Consider the following 20,569-nt stretch of genomic DNA (forward strand, 5'->3'; position numbering starts at 1 on the left):
CATTCACAGTATGTTAGTTAGTTCTTAGATAAATTTCAAGTCGTTATTTATTATTTATTAGGGGGTATTTATTAAAACTTACGTCAAAATAACTCCAGGACCGGCGAAGTCAGTCATTTCTGGTGAAGAGATTCCATATATGGGTGGGTCGTTCACCTGAAAAAAAACCGATGAGTTTAGGATTACCTATGAATTTTGATATTGAAAATCAAGGATGGCCAATTTTCACACCCTTACTATTATTTTAGAATACCGATGAAATCCGCTTTTGAGGTAGGTTCCGATTTTGAAGTGATTAAACTTAAACGCTATAACGTGTTTGAATACATAAAATATTATGTTCCTAATGCTACTTGTATCGCGCACCACCATTAAACTGATTCGGAGGCAAACATTAAATTAATGTAGAGTACAATGTTGTAATTTTTGTAAAATTTTCAAAAAAAATGAAAACATTCTTCTTCAAGAAAACAATTCTTTACAAATCTTGTCTGATAAAACATTTAAGTATATTAATATTACTATTTTATAATACAAGAAATATAAAAAATTAGAAACTAAAACCCGTTCTGAGCCATGCCGGGTCCAAAGGTCCCCATCACACTAGCAGCGTTACCCCGCTGTATGGCGATGGGACCAGTTGGACAAGCCGTGACCACAGAATAAGTAATAGTATTATCATACCGAACGGCCACGCACCGCCCCGCCCCGACTCGAATTACCTCGCCCCGCGACAGCAGATTGACGGCCGTTTGCCGGCCGCTTAGAACAATTTATAAGCAACTTACTCACACAATGACGCATGCCGCGTGTACAGACGTGCCGTTCACACATAGCAACGCAAGTGATTTTTGATGTACAGCGTGTCCGCCCTGTGCCATGACTCAGAACGGGGGTCACACCCTTTCTCTCTGAGGCACTTGCCAAGCTCTCGGAAGAGATGGAATGTATTTATATAAAATATAAAATCCATCCATTTCGGAATCTAAATAAAATCCTTGAAAAATATCCGAATTATCTCCAGAGAAGCAATCAATTCCACCTAATAGCTAGCAAAGATAGATATAACTCCTATTATATCCTCTTTGTAGCTAGTAATAAGATAGTTGCAACGCCTAGTTAATTAGGTTATATGTTATAAGTAACAAAAATACGATCTAATAAAAGTGAAGCCCCTAGGCAATTTACTCTACCTTTTTCAGACAGTAAATTTGCCCCGATGTGGTAAACAAGTTTGCAGGGCTGTCTAGTAATATGGATTGATCTAGAGATTTCTAAAGTAGGTACATACTTGCATTTAGGATGAACAAGACCCATATAAAAATAAAATAAAATAAATAAATATTAATTAGGGGACATCGACATCTTACACAGATCAACCTAGCCTTAAACTAAGCAAAGCTTGTACTATGGTTGCTAGGCGACGATATACATACTTATATACATAGGAAACACCCATGACTCTCGAACAAATATTTATGTTCATCACACAAATGAATGCCCTTACCGGGATTCAAACCCAGGAACATCGCCTTCACAGGCATGGTCACTACACTACCCTTAAACACTACCCACCGGCCAGACCGGTCGTCAAAAGTCGCTAAACGATATGCAGCTAAACTTACGACTACTAGTGCTGTGGAGTAAAAATTATACCTACTTACCTAATGGACCGCGAGCCAGGCGCAAATTTCGTCAGTCATCGCCTCCCGGGCGAAAACTCGTATAGCGGTTAACAGCTATGTATGATGAACCCTCGTGAACGTCAGCTGCCGCTCCTTTGGTGGGTTGAGGAATGGCAGCCACCGAAACGCGTAACACGGTCTTTCCACCGCGATACAACCGGCTGACGATTTGTTTTATTAACAATAGCATCTAAACTATCATCTGACAAAGTATCAAACGGGAGGAGATGACGCCGATGACTGAAAAGAATTTTCTTTTTTACATGTTCATGTGACCAGCTGACGGTCTTTCCACAGCGATACAATCGGCTGACGGATTTGTTTATTCACAATAGCATCTAAACTATCATCTGACAAAGTATTAAGCGGCAGGCAATGACTAAATTTTTTTTATAGACTTTATTTGCTGCCATTCCTCAACCCACCAACGGAGCGGCAGCGGATGTTCACGAGGGTTCATCATACATAGCTGTTAACCACTATACGAGTTTTCGCCCGGGAGGCGATTGGTCATGGAAATCTGTTCCTGGCCCGCGGTCTATAATAATAATAAATGACTAAGATCACTACGGGTAAGTGAGGTTGCGGGATAAGTGTGCTGGCATTCACATTGGGGCCTGTTTACACATTGATTAGTGTTTATTGCGAGTTCATACATTTGCTACTTGCGTTTAGTGACAAATGTATGAACGAATATAGGTTTTTTTTATTTTTTTTCTTTAATATAAAAATTTGTAGTAACGCTCGCAGACGCTTCTGCTTGATAAAAAACAAAGATAGATATAACTCCGTAATAGATGGATACAGTCTAAGGAAAAAACGTGCCTCGAAAATCAAGAAAATTTGATTCTCGTTCAGAGGGCGCTACTAGTTTTGGCCTACAGTGGTATAGATGGCGTTGACGGTTTCCTTTGTTATTTAACAATTTTAACGCATATCAGTGAAAGAATATGGGTCAAAATCATAAAAATAATTAATGCAAATAAAAAAAATCATTTATCTATATTTAAATACATTCTATCGTATTTTTATAAATCTTCATTTTTAGTTCTAAAGTGTGTCGACAGATGGCAGTGAATTTACTGTGGTTACAAAATTTACTATGACAGTACCGCTCTAGTATAAGTTACTCTATGATAAAAAAATAGTTTAGTTTGAGTTAGCACATTGTTACTGGTGAATTCTCAATGTAATTGAGACTCCGGTGCCTGTTAAAATATAACATTCTTACGGGTAGATGTTGCTATACGTAACAAGGCGTTTAAGCGTTAAGAGAACGAATGGAAAGATGCGCACACTTCTGTTAAGGCTCCTTAGCTCAGTTGGTAGTAGCGATTGGACCGGTGGTCGCAAGTTCGAGTTTTGCCGGAGGTGGTGAATTTTTCAATTTTTGTCTTTAATACAAAAATATTATGTGTAAACAGGCCCCAATATGACGGCACTTACTTACCCTTACCCGTATTGACCTTAATATATTATACTTGAAAGGTATAAACCCATATCCTGATAAATAAAGGGTTTATATAATTTATTTGCTACATTTCGTCCCAGTCACCAAAATATGGCGCAATATCAGTACTCGTCCTTTGTTTGGTTAAATCTTATTGATTTATACGTAACACGTATTATTTGTACACAAAACACGTAATGCTTATTGTCTTCCGAAGGCTCTTAGGGGATAAAGGTGAGTTTTGTCACTTTAGGGGAGAGTGGCCAATATGTTATTTGAGTTCTCATACGCATAGAACCGGGCTATATGTATTATTGCTAGCCAGTGTGATAATCACTTATATGATAAAGATTGCGATGAAGTGAAGTTAATTCGAAATCCCACTAACTTAATAGAGACTGCAATATTGCACCGGAAATGTTCCTATCTGCAGAAATCCTTTGTCAATAGAGCCGCCCAGGCTTGCTAATGCAATTTAGGCGCAAACACCGCAGATGCATGAGCATTCTAGGTCGGTTATAGGTACTGATGCAATCATATGCACGCAATGCTTCATGTAATGGCACAGGGCGGACACGCTATACATCAAAAATCACTTGCGTTTCTATGTGTGAACGGTACATCTGGACACGCGTCATGCGTCATAGTGTGAGTAAGTTGCTTAAAAATAGTACTGAGCGGCCGGTAAACGGCCGTCAATCTGGTGTCGCGGGGCGAGATAATTCGAGTCGGGGCGGGGCCGTGCGGCCGTTCTGTATGATAATACTATTACTTATTCTGGGTTAATGGCATCCACTAGCTGGCACGGTTGCATGGAGCGTGTAAGCAGGTTAAAAAAATAGTGTGTAGCGTTGCTGACTGACGCGGACGCTCTCCGGGCACACCAGTGCCCTGTTTATCAAAAGCTTGTACCTTGTAATACAAGCGGAACTCACTTTTTGACAGCTTTTGTTAGAAAGGGACTTCCACTTGTATTACAAGCTACAAGCTTTTGATAAACAGGGCACAGGTAGCGCACCTACCTACAATGTCATGTCAATACGCATGACTTACTTTAATTAATTTCCGCTACCTATAAGTTCTATGGAAGAAATCGTTTTAGTGATAAGACCGCTTGTTGTTTACCTTTACTTGAGTAGCTGTATTCAAGTATTGAAGTGTGCTATAAAGAATAAATATTTGTAATGTATTATTATGTCAGTGGTTAATTATTTCAAAATTGTTAGAGGGAACAAATACCGAAATATTCGCGCACCGTCTAAATGAGCCCTTATTAAGAATACTGATATATAATATAACATTTCAAACTTACGCGTTTTGAACATATATTAAAAGATATTTATAACCGCGGTCTATAGAGAATATGTTTTAATATTAAAATACACTCACATAAACTTCCTGGTATGAACCATTCATACCAGGAAATGAAAACGAAAGCCCAGAATAGGCTGGAATGGAAAATGCTGCAGCGACAGAGGGCCGGGCCCTCTTAATATTGATAGATAGACTTACATAAACAGGTATGGAGAGTAGGCGAGTCGGCAGCTGACAGGTCTTAGCGAGGTTCTGGGTGGCTTCGCCGAACGCGAGCTGAATATCGCGCGCCAACATCCACTGCACTTGCTTGTCTGTGAAAAAAGTGATGAAATTAGCGAAAAAGGGCTTGGACAAAATCTCGTGGTTATACAGCCCCACCTGCTATAAGAGTCGTAACATGTCGCCCCCCCCCCCCCCCCCATCCCTATGCATTATGTTATTGTACCTATCAAAATAAAATAAAATAATCTATCCCTATTACATCCAGTGCTGGACGGCCCTTGATCTACAGGCCCGACGTTTTCTGGGACTGACGCCCGGATTTCTTCCCATTGAAGACCTATATATAAAAGACAGTAAAGAGTGTGTAACAACCTATATATAATACTATTATTAGCCAGATATAACTGGCAGCCGGCAATATATTCGGGCGACAATTCTAGTTAACGTAGCTTAGTTTGGATCTCGTTTTCCGTTTATTCATTTTAATTAAAAATCGGCCAAGTGCGAGTCGGACTCGCTCACGAAGGGTACCATTACGCAAAAAACGGCAAACAAATCACGTTTGTTGTATAAGAGCCCCACTTAAATATTTATTTTATTCTGTTTTAGTATTTGTTGTTATAGCCGGCAACAGAAATACATCATATGTGAAAATTTTAACTATCTAGCTATCACGGTTCCTGAGATACAGCCTGGTGACAGACGGATAGACAGACGGACGGACGGATGGACGGACAGCGGAGTCTTTGTAACAGGGTCCCGTTTTTACTTTTTGCGTACGGAACCCTAAAAACTGCAGTTTCATAGCAGACTTTTGTGCTTAATACTAGAAACGAATGAATTTTTGTGCCAGCACATTGTTACTGACGATTTCTGTAAATAAAATAATTTAAGTTTATAAAACTTGATAAAAGTCTTGGAGTTTTCAAGATCAATCTCAAGATATAATCGAAGTTTCCATTTTGGTAATTGAAAATTTCGTTCTCTACCTATATCATATCATGTCATATCGTTTATTGCATACATGTGCTACAATAGGTCTTTTTTGTAGTTTAGGTTACAACATGCACCCGTCAGGGCATAGCAACATAGGTACTTACATACTACTTAATCCTATACTTAACATAGGTATACCTAATAGTGAAACATGCAAATTTTGTCATTATTTTAACATGCGTTTCTGATTCTGATTACATTACTTATTTCAAATTTACATTTTTATATTCATTATTTTAATATACGAAAATGGGAGAAGTGACCATCCATATGGAAAATTGCATTTAGAACACAAAATAAACTATTGGATAGGTACATCACTATAGATAGTTCTTGCGTCAAATGTCGCAGTGAGTACAACTTAGTAAAAAACTCAATAGGGTGAAGGAACTGAAAGATTTGAAGAAGAAGAAGAAGAAAGACATTTATTCCATAAAGCACACATACACAGGACAATACAATGAAAGAAAAAAGATGTTTAAAAAAGGGAATATAAAAATAATAGCAAAAACAAAAAAAAAAAAAAATATTATTTGGTGACCATGGCGAACTGCGGAGCACCCAAGAGCGCAATTGCTTAAGGCTAAGTAACGCTGCGTCTTACGTAAGGGAACAACTCGCGAACGCAAAGTGAAGCGGCGCGGCGCGGCGGGCCCACGACGTTCGCGTTCGCAACGAGATCGCCCACGTAGGACACTTCTATAGGTATCAAAGGATTGATTCACCCCGCGCCGCATCGCTTCGCTTCGCGTTCGCGTTTTGTTCGCCTACGTAGTACTCTGCGTAAGTTCGTGTTCTTCTCTTGCTCTCACTGAGCGTAAGCGTGAGCGAGATGGAATGGAAGTGGGTGCCCGGGAGCCCGGATATCATGTTTTTTAATTTGAATTTTTTGTACGTTTAAATAAAACAGTAATCGATACGTTCCCTCAAACATGATATTGCCGATTTTTAGAAGCAATTTCCATATAAAAGCAATTTATATATATTAGCTTGAAATTGAAATTGAAATTGAAATTGAAATCATTTATTGCATATCACATAGCAGGTACAGGTGTTCTTAAATATAAGCTGTTCATGTGACGCCCTGTTAGGGCACGGCAACATAGTTCCACATAGGGAAACATACTTATTTAATCTAAAATTATACATCTTATTATTTACATATGTGCCAAATAATTAATTAATTATTTTAGCTTTATTATATTTATTAATTTTTTAGCTTTTTTTGCATAATGATCGTGATTTTTTTCTATCGAGCGTAAGTCAAAAACTCAGGATTCGAGTCGATACAGTCGGCGCGATTCGGGAAATGAATTAGAGATTAACTAGATATGAAATAGTAAAGATATGTGACCGTATTTCCCGAATCGCGCCGAGTGCCTCGAGAAAGGCCTAAAAATTGCCAAATTTATGCCAGCCTTATTTGCACCCTAAAAAGCTCTACGACTTTTTATAAACTTTGTTTTCTGAACCTCCAGTACTGCACTTTAATAAATTTAAAAACATTGACTTCAGCAAAGGGTCGCGTTCATAACCCGCTCGGTAAAAATATAGTTTTTTAAGGTTTTTTTATTACAAACTATAGGCACAGTGCAATGGCGAATGTATGTAGCTCGGTTGCGCGCAGTACACCCTTCGCCTGTAGTGATGTATAGGTTAGTGCGTATTGTTTGTCTGCGAAAAATTAAAAATAATGAATTATTCAATAATATTATTGAATAATTCATATGAAAACTAATGAACCATGAAAATTATTTCAACGAAAATATTTACCCAAGTGAACGTCTAGGTATTTTAGTCAAATTTACATATTTTTATTCAGTTGTATGAACTCATTTAAAGGCACAAACCGGACAAGTGTGAGTCGGACTCGCCCGCCGAGGGTTCCGTACAAATTGAATTTTTTGTATTTGTTGTTATAGCGGCAACAGAAATATAATCATCTGTAAAAATGTCAACTGCTATCACGATTCATGAGATACAGCCTGGTGACAGACGGACAGTGGAGTCTTAGTACTAGGGTCCCGTTACTCCCGTTTTTATCCTTTGCATACGGAACCCTAAGAACCAACTAAACACTCGACTAACTTAATTATACTAAGAAATTTACTTCGGTATTCACAATAACAGAATTCTTGTGAATGATGTATAAACGTGACATGATATTAAAATTTATTACGTTTAACACATTGAGTTCTCTGTACGTAGTCGCTTTCCTCTACAAAGCGCTACAAAACGCTGAGATCGGCTACGAGCGTAGCGCTACGAAAACATTGGCGGTGAATGCGTTAAATTACGAATTAAAAAACTTATTACATTTCTAGAAAGGCGTCACTCAGTTTTTTAATACGCATTTTCTTTTTAATTACATAATATATGTACCTAAAAGCTGCTGAAATTGATGATATAATATGCCTTTAATAAATAACGCTCGCAAATATTATAAGTTTTGTTAACGATATTTAGGGCATACATAGTTCACTAGATAAGTTTTGCAATACACAAATAAAAAACACAGAGGAGGCCTATCACATATACTTTTAAAAACTATATCTCCATAGGCAATGTTTGGCGGGAAAATATATACTTTCTTTAAAAAAAATGTTTGCAGCGTGCATCAGACAAATGTGAACGAAACCATATTAAATGTATGAAACCGATATGCGTCACGACACAACACAACACAACACGTCAGACAAATGTGAACCGGGCTTAAAGGCAACTTGTACAATTTGTCACAAAGTAAACGCATCAATTTTGGAACACCTATAACATATTTGTTTATTGTTTGATTACAAAATAAGAATACAAGAAAACAAAATTACAAATAAAAACCAAAGACAAATTAAACATTAGATTTGGGCGACGACATTACAGGGTGGGTCCGTTGCGTCGTCTGACTTGGTGTAGGATTCGGCAAGTTGCCCCGGAACCGCCGAAACACCACACCCTTCGGCCAGAAGTCCCGGCTAGCGACATAGTATAAAGAGGGCAAAGTATGTTATCTTTATACAACGCACCGCGCGCGACTTTTATGTGTGCGCCATAGTATCTATGCGTCGCCGCACGCACACTCAAACAAAATTTCGACCTGTTTCTCAGTGCGCCAGTTGAACATACTTTGCCCTCTGAGCCACCAAGACCTCATCCATAGTCAGCAAATCTTCCCACTATATGGGTCTAGGGGACCCTAGCGACATCTACCGTAAGAGTGTTACACTTCTTAAACTGCCACCGGAGTTCCAAGTCATATTGGAAATTCACCAGTTACGATGTGCTACCCATTCTATATTAATTTTCAACAAGCAGAAACGTCTGCGATCGATGCTATTAAGCTTAGAATAAATTTAAAAGTGGAAAAAATTACTGCCTTGGGTGAGACTTGAACTCAATACTTTGCCCTGTTTATACTATGCTAGCGATGGTGTCCTGCAGCGGATGCGGGGGCATATCTTGAGTTATAATAAATCATTGGCTAACAAAGAAAGTTTATAACGTACCTGTATCATCCAAATGTACTTCAATGTCAGAATTATAAATGTCCATATCGGTGACATGTCGAGCGTCCCGGATACGGTCCATGAGGCTTGTGGAGAAGTTAGCCTGGAAGATCAGCACCACGCGGCACTGGCCGTGGTACGCTGCGTCCATCACTACTTCTTGCGATGGGTAGTAGATCTGGAAAAAGGGGTCAAGTTATTTGGAGCCACTGAAAACGTAACAGGAGCTTTCGAAAGAGTTATCGTGAATTTTTTTAACACTAAAAGTACCAGTACCGTGAACCGGGGTGAATAGGGATGACTGGGGTGAATAGGGACAAAACTTAAAATGTGATTTATTAGACTATTCCTTAATAACTACCCACACAGATTGTATCATACAAAATCTACTATTATTTTCAATCTAATAATACAATTTTTGTGCGAATTATTTCAGAAATTGTCAGGTAAACCACATTTAAAGTTCCCTATTCCCTATTCCCTATTCACCCCAGTTGACGATACCTAAAGGCCGTTTACCTGATCGCTTGGTAAGAAGTTATTATGGTCAACTGCGGACTGGCTTTGCACAGAATAAATAATAGTAAGTACTAGGTACAGAAGGTTCACTCTCTAACAAAATGCGTCTATTACGAGATATAAGCGAAAGCGCGAGCAGGCGTCCGTTCCGTAGCGGTGCGCGGCAATTACTACTGCTAGACACCAAAATTGGTCTGGGCCGCATGTACTTGTAGCGAGGCGACGAAATCGCCTAGTGAGCCACGCCTGGCAAAGGCATGGCTGTATGAAGCTGATTTGTATAATGTTAATGTTATTAAAGTATGTAAAAACGAGTAAGTCCCAAAACCCAACCTACTACAATTTCTTAATTGTGACTGATCTATTTCTGCTATAAACCAAGAATCTCAATTATGAAGCTCTAGTGAAATGCTACAGTAACAACATGGCATTTTTATTTTAGAAATTATTTGTAACATTCAGACTTTGTTTTAGATTTGGAATGCTTTGCAACAAATTGGTGATATTTAGGAAAAAATAATCAGGGGAAATAAAGTTATAGAGAAAATTCGTAAAAGAGGAACCGGGGCCTTGAAGCAGTAACGAAGGGAAGTAAGAATGCAAGCGGAAGTTTTCAAGTTGGGAATTTTTTATTAGAATATTTTTCTTAAGATTTCAAGTTAAGTATATTGTTCTGCCGTTTTATGCAGTGAAATTGTGTTGACCTAAGGTACTTGCGCCAAAGAAGACCCTTCGTAATTTTTATTTTTAGAGTTCTTATTTCTTTCTTATGACCGTGCAGTTTGGTTTATACTAGGTACTATATCAAATTTTTAACCCATTCACAATTATAAAAATATGAAATTATTAATGCTCAAGTCGCTAGGAAAGCTCAAGAACCGGGGCATCTTAGCCGCTCGTACCTTATATACATAGTTAAAGGCTTCGGTTCAGAAATTATGCAAAATTGAACCTTATCGCTTTAAAATAAAGTTCAAAATCAGGTGGGAAATGTATTTCCTCTGCCTTACAAAGGGTTAAATGAGCCTATCAGCCGATTTTACAAATACAAAAATACTTTTTACGAGAAATTTTTCTGAGATTAATCGTAGCTGAAAGGCTTTGATATTGTTAATCTTGTATCTGAATGAACAAAGTATTAAAAAAATACAAAACAGGACATTAACGTCAGGAAACTAATGACCCGTCTCTGTTGCACAAAAGAGCCGTATTTTCGCCTTTGTTAATGCATAGTGGTAGTTTATTGGGGAGTTACATGTATAAAATTAATTACTTATATATATTCAAATTGGTTTGATACTATGTATCCACTACTGTATGGATTCTTCCTTATTAGCAATAAAGATATTGAGTATTGAAAGCCAGGGATACACTAGGAGAAAAATGACCCGCGACGCGTGCTGCCAGTAACGTCGGGTGAAGTGACGCGATTGCCGGATTCCGTTCGATATGTCTGGTACGCGATACTTGTGCGATGTCGCCAGTATGTCAGGCGAAGTTTCGCGACGTCACACGACTTAGGGCGGTTTCAGAATAAGACTAGCGTGTTATACGAGCGTACGCATACGCGCGTGTAAGCTCGTATAGACTAAATGTAGGGAAAAGTAACGCGCGTGTAAAGTCGTAAAAACCAAATGTTAGGAAATGTAATGCGCGTGTAAGCTCGTACCGCCCTTAGCCTGACGTCGCTACCGACTTAAATCGCGCGATGTGCAATCCCTATTTAGTTTCACTCAACCTAATTTCAAAATGATAGATGCTATATTGGGGCGACTGGGCCACTGTTCGAGCTGAGCCACTGTTTCCTACCCTACCCTACTTTGCGCGTTGTTGAATTGTATTTTAATAGCATTGTCTATTAGACTTGTTCAAATAAATTCTATAATTCTTACCTGGTTAGGCTGTCGCTTTGCAAAGAATTCCAAATACTGACAGCTGAACCGTTTCAAGTCCCATTCATAAGTCTCCGGGTCCAACGGACACTTCTTGTCCCAGTCACAAGGCGTGTTAGTATTGTTTTCTCCTAGCTCGTGGTTGACCACGCACATGGGCAGGCCTTGGGGGTCGTGGCCGACGGCGATGCAGAACAGGACCATTTGCGAGACCGGGAGGACGACAATGAATGCGAGGAGGCTGGAAAGAGAGGAAAGATAAAATAAAAACTGTTAGTTGAAATAAACGAAAGAAGAAGTGATGGTAACGCTGCGGTGACGTGTGACGCTTACAACTAGTTTCGTCATGCCTGCCTCATTTTCTGATTCTGTCTTGTAATAAAACAGGTTTTTTTTTAAATTAAACAAGTTATTAGCTGAGTTTTAATACAAGTACCCACGTTTCAAGGCACGCAATTCAAACAATTATGGTGATTGGCTGTAGAGGTATTCATTACTTCATTATTTTGTGATACAAAGTTGCTAATTGTCACGAAACGTTTATGTATGAATTTAATGACTATGACCAACTTAATGATGAAGGTAGAGAATAGAATCTTAAGTACCTAATACTGCTTAAAAATATATAAATAGTATAAATACCTATACTTTTAAAACAAGCAATAGCAAGGCTAACTCGTCTAGTGGTCGACTTTCCGTTGTTACGGATAAGTTGGAGAATAATAGCCTCCTGAATCCCAGATACATTTTAAAGCCTTATTCCAAAAAATTCTGGGACTAACGTGGATAGAAACTAAGTACAAATAACTTACGCGTAATTCCTAAAGAGAGTCAAGAAGTTCTTCCACAGTAATGCTTTCATGTGCCTCCATCTCATCGGTTTGATTCTCTCCAAGCAGCCGATAGGAGGGTTATCCTCCGGAGGCAAGGCGTCTAAGGGAGCAACAACTGGGGTGACGACTACGCGGCCTTTGCTGCTCATGGAGACGTTATCGCCGAATTCTCCGGAGATCTCGCCGATGTCCTCTTCTAGATCGATTACAGCAGGGTCCTGGAAGACATGGAATGTTAAAGCTTTTGCAAAAACAGACAGGCTTTAGTGTCAGTTTGATAAATCTCGAGTTTATTCCATGATTCATTCTCTATTTAGATTTAAATCCCGGATTTTGGCGAGATGACCATTTGCAAAGTTCACCTCGCATAATGTCATTTTAAGACCATGTATGTTCACTGTTCAGTTTACTTTTGAAAGCCACTAACAGACATTGACGGCAATTCCACCTTCTTCATGATATCTCCGAGGATACCAGAACGGCGCGTCTTGCCCCTAGTCGCAGAACTGCTAGCTTCAGTAACACTCCCACAAAGTTGTCAGCCTGATAGTTTGAGCCCGCGCATCAACATGTGCAAGCTACATGCGCCGAGTGCAAGTGAATATTCAATTTACTTTTAAAAGCCACTCACCGGCAACGACGGCAATTCCACCTTCTTCACGATATCTTCCAGGATGCTGGAGCGGCGCCTCTTGCCCTTGTTCTGCAGAACAGCCAGTTTCAGGAACACATCCTCAAGGTTGTCGGCCCGGTAGCGACGGAGCAGCTCGTTGGGAGCTTCCTCCGCGAGGAAGCGACCTCCTCGCATCAAGCCAATCTAGAATACAAGGAACAGGTAAAAAAACGGTAATCTCTTTTATTCCAAAGTGACCACAGAGCCTAAAGCGAGTGTGGAGTCTAGTTCGCTAATCAGCGAAATCGACTCCAAACTCGAGTTCGCGGCTTCGCGCCGCGTAGTCCGGAGCGGGCTAAGCGGGCTTATGGAATAGCTCTTGCGCACGGTGCATGTAATATGCGCATTATATTGGTTATCTGTGTGCATTATAAGAATTCAACATGAATTTAAAGGGAAAATATTTAAGAAAATTTTGAAAGCTTGGCTGTATGCAAGATGTGTTTCTACAGTATAAGCAAGTTCCATAATAGATTATTTTATACGTAGTGAGGCCTAACCTCACTACGTTAGTTATTTTAAATTTGTATGCCAGTTTGTAGGAGATCTAATGTAACATGGAGATCTAATGTAGGAACATATATATTGTAAATAATTTTAAGACTACTTTCTAAACCCACTATTGACAAATAAATAATCCATCAATCACATCTATTCGGGCAAGATGTACCGAACAAAATTGTCTTTTTATATTTTTCAATAATTGTACCCCATTTCAAGATATAAATAAATAATTCATAAATTAAATGATTTATTGATTCATATATCAAGTAAAGGCACAGGTTAGCTATAGCTAGTGCACATGCTGCAGCTTGCGCAAGTATTTATCCCACGCCAGTTACCTATGTAACAGCACAAATGTAAGCTTTTACAAGACGACTAACTAATGTGTTTAGCTTGAACCCGCACATCAACATGTGCAAGCTACATTTGCCGTGTGCCAGCTACATGCGCCGTGTGCTATCTATATGCGCCGTGTGCAAGCTACATGCACCGTGTCCAAGCTATATGCACCGTGTGCAAACTAATGCGCTGTCTGGAAACAAAATGCGCCGCGTGCAAGGGTTAAACTAAACCGATTTACCGGGATTAATGATACTTACAATATTAGCTTGTTTTGTTTCATCGATGTAATGGGTTGTGATGATTACTGTGGTCCTGCCTCCTTTGGTAATATCCACTAAATGATCCCAGATGCTGTAAAAAATAAGGATTAAATTAAAAGATTTGAATATTATTTTAAAAGTATAGGTTAATTAAATTAGTTGACATATTTACGTATAAAAACGCAACAGAGTAAAGTTAGCATATAAAAGTAGAACACGGTAATTTTTAAGAACAATTTTTATTTAACATCTAAATCAGAGAGCTTTTCAACGAGGTAGGTTATTTGATATTAGGTACTGAGAAGTGACGTCACATTTCAGTACCCATTTTTTTATAGAAACTTATCGTATTGTCAATTGGATAAAACAAGTTGATTGTACCACTTGTCATTAGAGATGGACCAAGCATTTGCAACAAAGTGTATACATGTCGAATTTCTATGAAACTGACGTTCCTTTAGATAATAACACTTTTATACCTACTTTGTTCTGTCAAAGTTAGTGCAGTTAGCTTAAACGGACTCTATCAACCCTATTGGTTGAATTTCACAAGTGACAAAAAGGCTTTATCTATTTTATTTTCAACCTTAGATATGGGTCAAGGCGGAAACAGTGGCTCAGCTCCACGAGTGGCTCAGTCGTCCTATTATCGCCTCTCTCGTGTTAAAATTAGGATAAGTGAGCCACGTACCCGTCCTTTTTCTACCGAGCCACTGTTCCCTCCTTGACCCTACGTACTTAATCATGTCTCAAACTATATTTTGCACTTTTAAGTTCTAATCGTCCACCTATATCCAGGAAAAATATAAAAATTCAAGAGGTCTCTAAAATTTTTATTACTGGCAGTATGAGCACATTCATGCAGTAGCCACAATTTAAATTTTAAAATGGGAAAGTAGGTAATTTGACTTTAAAATTAGGATGAACTGGGCACTTTTACTCCATTTCTAGTCTCCGGCTAGCTCGGTCGAATTTCACCTTCCCATACAAACGGAGTTCCGTTTTCATTTTAAAACTACGTTTTGGATTGTAATCAAACTTTGCACATACAATGACATGAGGTATATCTAGGTCTGAAATTAGTTTATATAGCTCCAGTTTATAAAACAAACGAAATATAGCAAAAACACGTTTTGTATGAAAAACGTAAATTCGTTGCATTTTTTTAACTATGGTATCTGAAGCTACATAAACTTATTTTAGACATAGATATACCTTATCCTATCGTAAGTACAAAGTTTCATAGCAAACTAGCTACTCGTTTTAAAATGAGAGCGGAACTACGTTTGTATGGAGAACCGAGCTTGCCGGAGACCCTTAAGTAAATAATTTTTATGATTCTCTCACTTTGCAGTTTTCACTACTTGAAAATGGGGTTAAATGTGCCTTTTTATTTGTTTTATGACTGAAATTTTAATTAAATTTAAAAAAAAGTACCTATTTTATTGTTAGAGTTAGACCAAGAAAATTCTGCAACGATTTTGATAGCACACGCAGTGCAAGTGTTATTTTAAACGTCAAACTTCTTTGAAATTATGACGTACGAATAACACTTGCACTGCGTGTGCTATCGAAATCGTTGCACTTATTTTGGACTGTCTCTATTTTAATTGTACTCGTGATTTTAATGTAATATGGATCTCGTTATCTGCAATAAAGATGAATTGAATTACACTTCCACTTTGAATGAGTACCTCTGTCGCAGTACTGGGTCGACTCCAGCCGTGGGTTCATCCAAGATCACCAGCTCTGGCTCATGGATGAGAGCAGCAGCCAAGGATACTCTTCTTTTCTGACCTCCTGACAGGGTCTTCACTTGCCTGTAAAATAATACTTGTGTTACACAACCTTGGGAACAAATCAATAGTAGATTGTACAGCAAGGGCATAAAGCGATTCATTTTTACCCGAGGCAATTTATTGGTCCGAGCGCAGCGAGGCCCAATATAATCGAGGATAAAAATGGACATTTATGCCTGAGTAGATGCCTGAAATAGATGTATTAAAGAAAAAGTGACGAAGCCCTCCAGTGGTGAAGGCCGGAATCGAACCGGCGTCTTTAGCAATCCGGGCTAACGCCTTGAACCCATAGGCCACACCGCCACTTCAACGGAGGGCTTCGTCACTTTTTCTTTAATATATGACATCTATTTCAGTTTATAATACTTGTGTTATTAAACCAGAATAATAAGCATTTTACCAAGGAAATTGACAGACACTGCGGCGGCAACAACGACGCTGCAACTGGCAGCTGTAGTTGACATCGGAACGTCTAACGTGACGAAAGGAAGATTTCTTTGTCTAAATGCATCTACCTACTACTGTAAATTGTTATCAATTTTTGTTCCATAAACTATTAAATATAAGTAACATTGTTTACGTAATTAGGATCTTTATTAGTCTTTAATAGTATTTTATACAATCGTGATTATGAGAGCTTCTCAGTCGAGTACCGTGTTTAGGCCACGAGGCTTGCTGAGTGGCCTAATGAAGGTACGAGATTGAAAAGCTCGATTGTATCACTATTGTATACAATACTATTATTAAACACATTTGATAGCGTGACGTGAGTACGCGTTTGCGTAAGTCTCATTTTGTGTGGGATGTTTCCAAAACGTCCCGCTTCTGCCCTGTTCAAAATCCCATAAAAATAAGACTTAACGCAAATGCGTACGTCCGTCACGCTATCAAATATACTAGGGGTTCAGAAATCGGAGAATAAATACTGACTTGGTGGGATGCGGCAGCTGTAAGAGGGTCAACAGGAAGTCAACTCTCTCATCGACTTCACTTGTCGTCATGCCAGCTATCCAGCCAAAGTAGATCATGGTCTCTCTGATGGAGAACTCGCCAAACAGCGCCACTTCCTGAGAACAATAAAGATAGAGTACAAATCGTTTATTTACCAAATATTTTTCAAATTGACATCACAGATGGAACTTAACAAAAAATGAGATTTTACAATTAAGCTAATATCCATCGGCCCCAATCTGCCTGTATCTCGGGAAGTAAAGTTCTAATTTTAGTAAAACAAAGATTTTTTTATGCCACGTCAGTTGCGCGTCGCCATCAAGCCTTTGGTAAAATGTACAGGGGGCCTAATTAGCCTAGATAACAATCTTACATCGACGAACGCCGAACGAAAAGAAAAAAATAACTCATCTAGTTCTCATTTAGTAAAAAGCTTAAAAACTATCTGGTATGTAGGCCCTTTTACAGCCTAAACGAATATTATACTCGATTTTTTTCATTAAATTATTTTACCCTCCTCCCTTCACCGCCTCCTCCTTCGCCTTTGTACATCTCATTATTTGTACCATGTAATTTTGAATATGTTTTTTTGTACAATAAAGAGTTTACTATTACTAAAATATTGGACTCAATTTTAATTTATATCATATTTTGACATAAGTAGTTTGTTTAAATCCTTCCCATTGACATTAAACATGGTATGAAATTCTGGACCAAAAATACTCGTATTTTGACACCTCTCTTTAGTGTACAATTAATTTAAGCAATCGAATTTATTTATTTTGTTAATTGTTGGTAGGTAACGTATTATTTCTAGATCTCTTTTTGATTGGTTTTTGTTACTGTTTTTATTATTGACTTTGTGGAATGATTAGGTATTTATGTGATATTTTATTAAGGCTTTTGTCTATATTATTAGCAAATAAAGAACTGAATACTAATACGTGACAATTTCCATATATTATTTTAGTTTCGCGTTCTCTATCAACGATTGTCTTCTTGCCTAAGCACACAGTATTTTCAAAGTAGTAAATATATGCTTTAGTCTCTAGTAAAAACCTCTAGTCTGCTTAGTCGGCAGAGAGTACATTCCACAGTGTGTTCGCAAAAGGAAATTCCACTGAAATCCCACTGCATGGTGACCATTAAGATTTCAGGGTGTTAGTTAAAACGCCTTAACAAAGGTGACTTAAAAATAAAGTTAAATGTTTTTACGCAACTAGTTACATGTTGAAGCGAATAGTTTTGATGACTGCACCTATTTCAAGGTTCTCTGCCTCACTAAAGGATGACTCGCGTTAGCCCGGCCCGTGTCCGGGCCGGAGCTTCCGGCGCTTCGTTTTCTATGGAAAGCATCACGTGATAACCTGTCATGTCATAGAAAAGTAAGCGCCGGAAGCTCCGGCCCGGACACGGCCTGGTCTAACGTGAGTCATCCTTAATTCGTACTCATAACATATGAATAAATTAATATTACAACAAACATGACCTGTATCCAAAGCTATTATTGCATGCAATACGGCGCGCATCTGCATCTAAATCTATTATTACTCAGGAAATAGCTCCATAGAGTATCTTTAACAGAGGACTCATTTCGACTTCTTCCATATGTTGAAGATCAATCTTCACGTTGTAATTTAAACATTCTTATATTGTAATTAATAAAGTAATACCTACCAAAAAATTAAGTTTCTCAATGTTGACAGAGATTAATTTGATGCAAACGCCAATCCAAATTAGTAACATTAACAATAGGGTACTAAGTATAACTCAATGAAAATTCATAAAATGGCTTTCATGAACACCACTTTTCCTTGGTTTACCTACGTGTGTGATTCCGTTCATTCAATAACATATATATCGTCCGATTTACCTAATCATCTTAAGTATATAAATGCATTTTTATTACGCTCCAATTACAGCTTTTTAAGCTGTCTTCGTTAATATACCCTAAATATTAGACATAGCGATAACGGATGACTCACGTTAGACCGGGCCGTGACCGGGCCGGAGCTTCCGGCGCTTCGTTTTCTATGAAAAGCATCACGTGATCACCTGTCATGTCATAGAAAAGTAAGCGCCGGAAGCTCCGGCCCGGTCACGGCCCGGTCTAACGTGAGTCATCCTTAACGCCAGAAACAAATAAAATACATTAGCTAACCTGTAGTAAGCTGTAAAATACATAAATGTTATTGGAATTGGTACAAGATTATTGCGAATATTAACTATGCAGAGACGCTGTGCTCACCCGATATGATATAGAATGCACAATAATTATTAATATCAACGGTAATTTTATGGATGCTCTAGTATCCTTTATTCAAAGTCACACAATTTACCACTTTCTCCTTATCATCTAGAGTATTCTAGAGTTTTGAATAATTCACGGTTAGTTTCACTAGACATATATTGAGCGCGGTCTACACAACTTTGACACCCACCAGGGGCCCGTTTCTCAAAAGCTTGTAACTTGTAATACAAGTGGAAGTCCCTTTCTAACAAAAGCTGTCAAAAAGTGACATCCGCTTGTATTACAATTTACAAGCTTTTGAGAAACGGGCCCCCGCTATCTTCAGTCACCCGTGAACAAGATGCATGTAACTGCGTCGAAATATCGGGAGCTCATAAATAATACAAAAGGTAATCACGGTCTATATCCCGGTTCCTCATCATCATTTTCGAACGCTTATTTATTTATTACCTAATATAAAACCTAAAGTTAGCTATTTTGGCTTGTCAAGATAAAACGAAGGTAAGATTTATTTTAGAGGGTGCGTAAATTGTTTTTCCTTAACCGAAACTTATTTATTACTTGACCGGTTTATTTTAGGATTCGATTTAACAATGATGTATTACTTGCGTACAGCATGTGAAGATACTTGGTTTCAACTTGGGTCAAATCGCGTCTTTTCTGTGGACGCTGCCAAAGTTAAGAATTTGGGTTAATTTTTCTAAGACTTTAGGAGTTCGCAGCAAGCTCGGCTAAATAGCTAGCCATACACGCACGGATTTGCCCGTCGGATCTGCCTGAAAGATGTGTCTGGCGGACACATCCGTCAATGGGTGGCGAGAAATAGACACAGATTTGTCCGCCGGATGCCCATCCGCTGCCCATCTGTATCTATTTCTCGCCACACATTGACGGATGTGTCCGCCAGACACATCTTTCAGGCAGATCCGACGGGAAAATCCGTGCGTGTATGCTAGCTAATTTCACCTTTCCATACAAACGGAGTCCGTCCGTCTGTCTGTCTGTCACCAGGCTGTATCTCATGAACCGTGATAGCTAGACAGTTGAAATTTTTACAGATGATGTATTTCTGTTGCCGCTATAACAACAAATACTAAAAACAGAATAATATAAATATTTAAATGGGGCTCCCATACAACAAGCGTGATTTTTTTGCTGTTTTTTTCCGTAATGGTACGGAACCCTTCGTGCGCGAGTCCGACTCGCACTTGGCCGGTTTTTTTTTGTTAATATTATTATAGCATATAGTTATTATCCATACACTTAGTTACACATTTGAAACACTTAGTTGATATGGCCCCTATAGGGTAGAAAACCTCCTTTTTGTTAATATACTAACGTACAACTATAAATAGTCTAACAACATAATTTACAA

The 20,569-nt window shown here is 38.5% G+C and overlaps 1 protein-coding gene across 1 annotated transcript in view; it reads right to left on the minus strand.

Moving 5' to 3' along the window:
• LOC134750484 (ABC transporter G family member 20) overlaps positions 1-20,569 on the minus strand; it is a 44,681-nt gene that overhangs the window by 15,072 nt on the left and 9,040 nt on the right. Inside the window, exons 4-12 of the mRNA XM_063685659.1 lie at positions 16,923-17,059; positions 15,888-16,013; positions 14,191-14,284; positions 13,046-13,231; positions 12,394-12,632; positions 11,582-11,822; positions 9,171-9,348; positions 4,648-4,763; positions 83-156 (exon numbers count right to left, since the gene is read on the minus strand). Of these exons, the coding sequence (XP_063541729.1) occupies positions 83-156; positions 4,648-4,763; positions 9,171-9,348; positions 11,582-11,822; positions 12,394-12,632; positions 13,046-13,231; positions 14,191-14,284; positions 15,888-16,013; positions 16,923-17,059 (1,391 nt within the window). The remainder of the gene's footprint in view (positions 1-82; positions 157-4,647; positions 4,764-9,170; positions 9,349-11,581; positions 11,823-12,393; positions 12,633-13,045; positions 13,232-14,190; positions 14,285-15,887; positions 16,014-16,922; positions 17,060-20,569) is intronic.

The sequence above is a fragment of the Cydia strobilella genome, chromosome 20 (assembly GCF_947568885.1).
Source record: "Cydia strobilella chromosome 20, ilCydStro3.1, whole genome shotgun sequence".
NCBI lineage: Eukaryota > Metazoa > Arthropoda > Insecta > Lepidoptera > Tortricidae > Cydia > Cydia strobilella.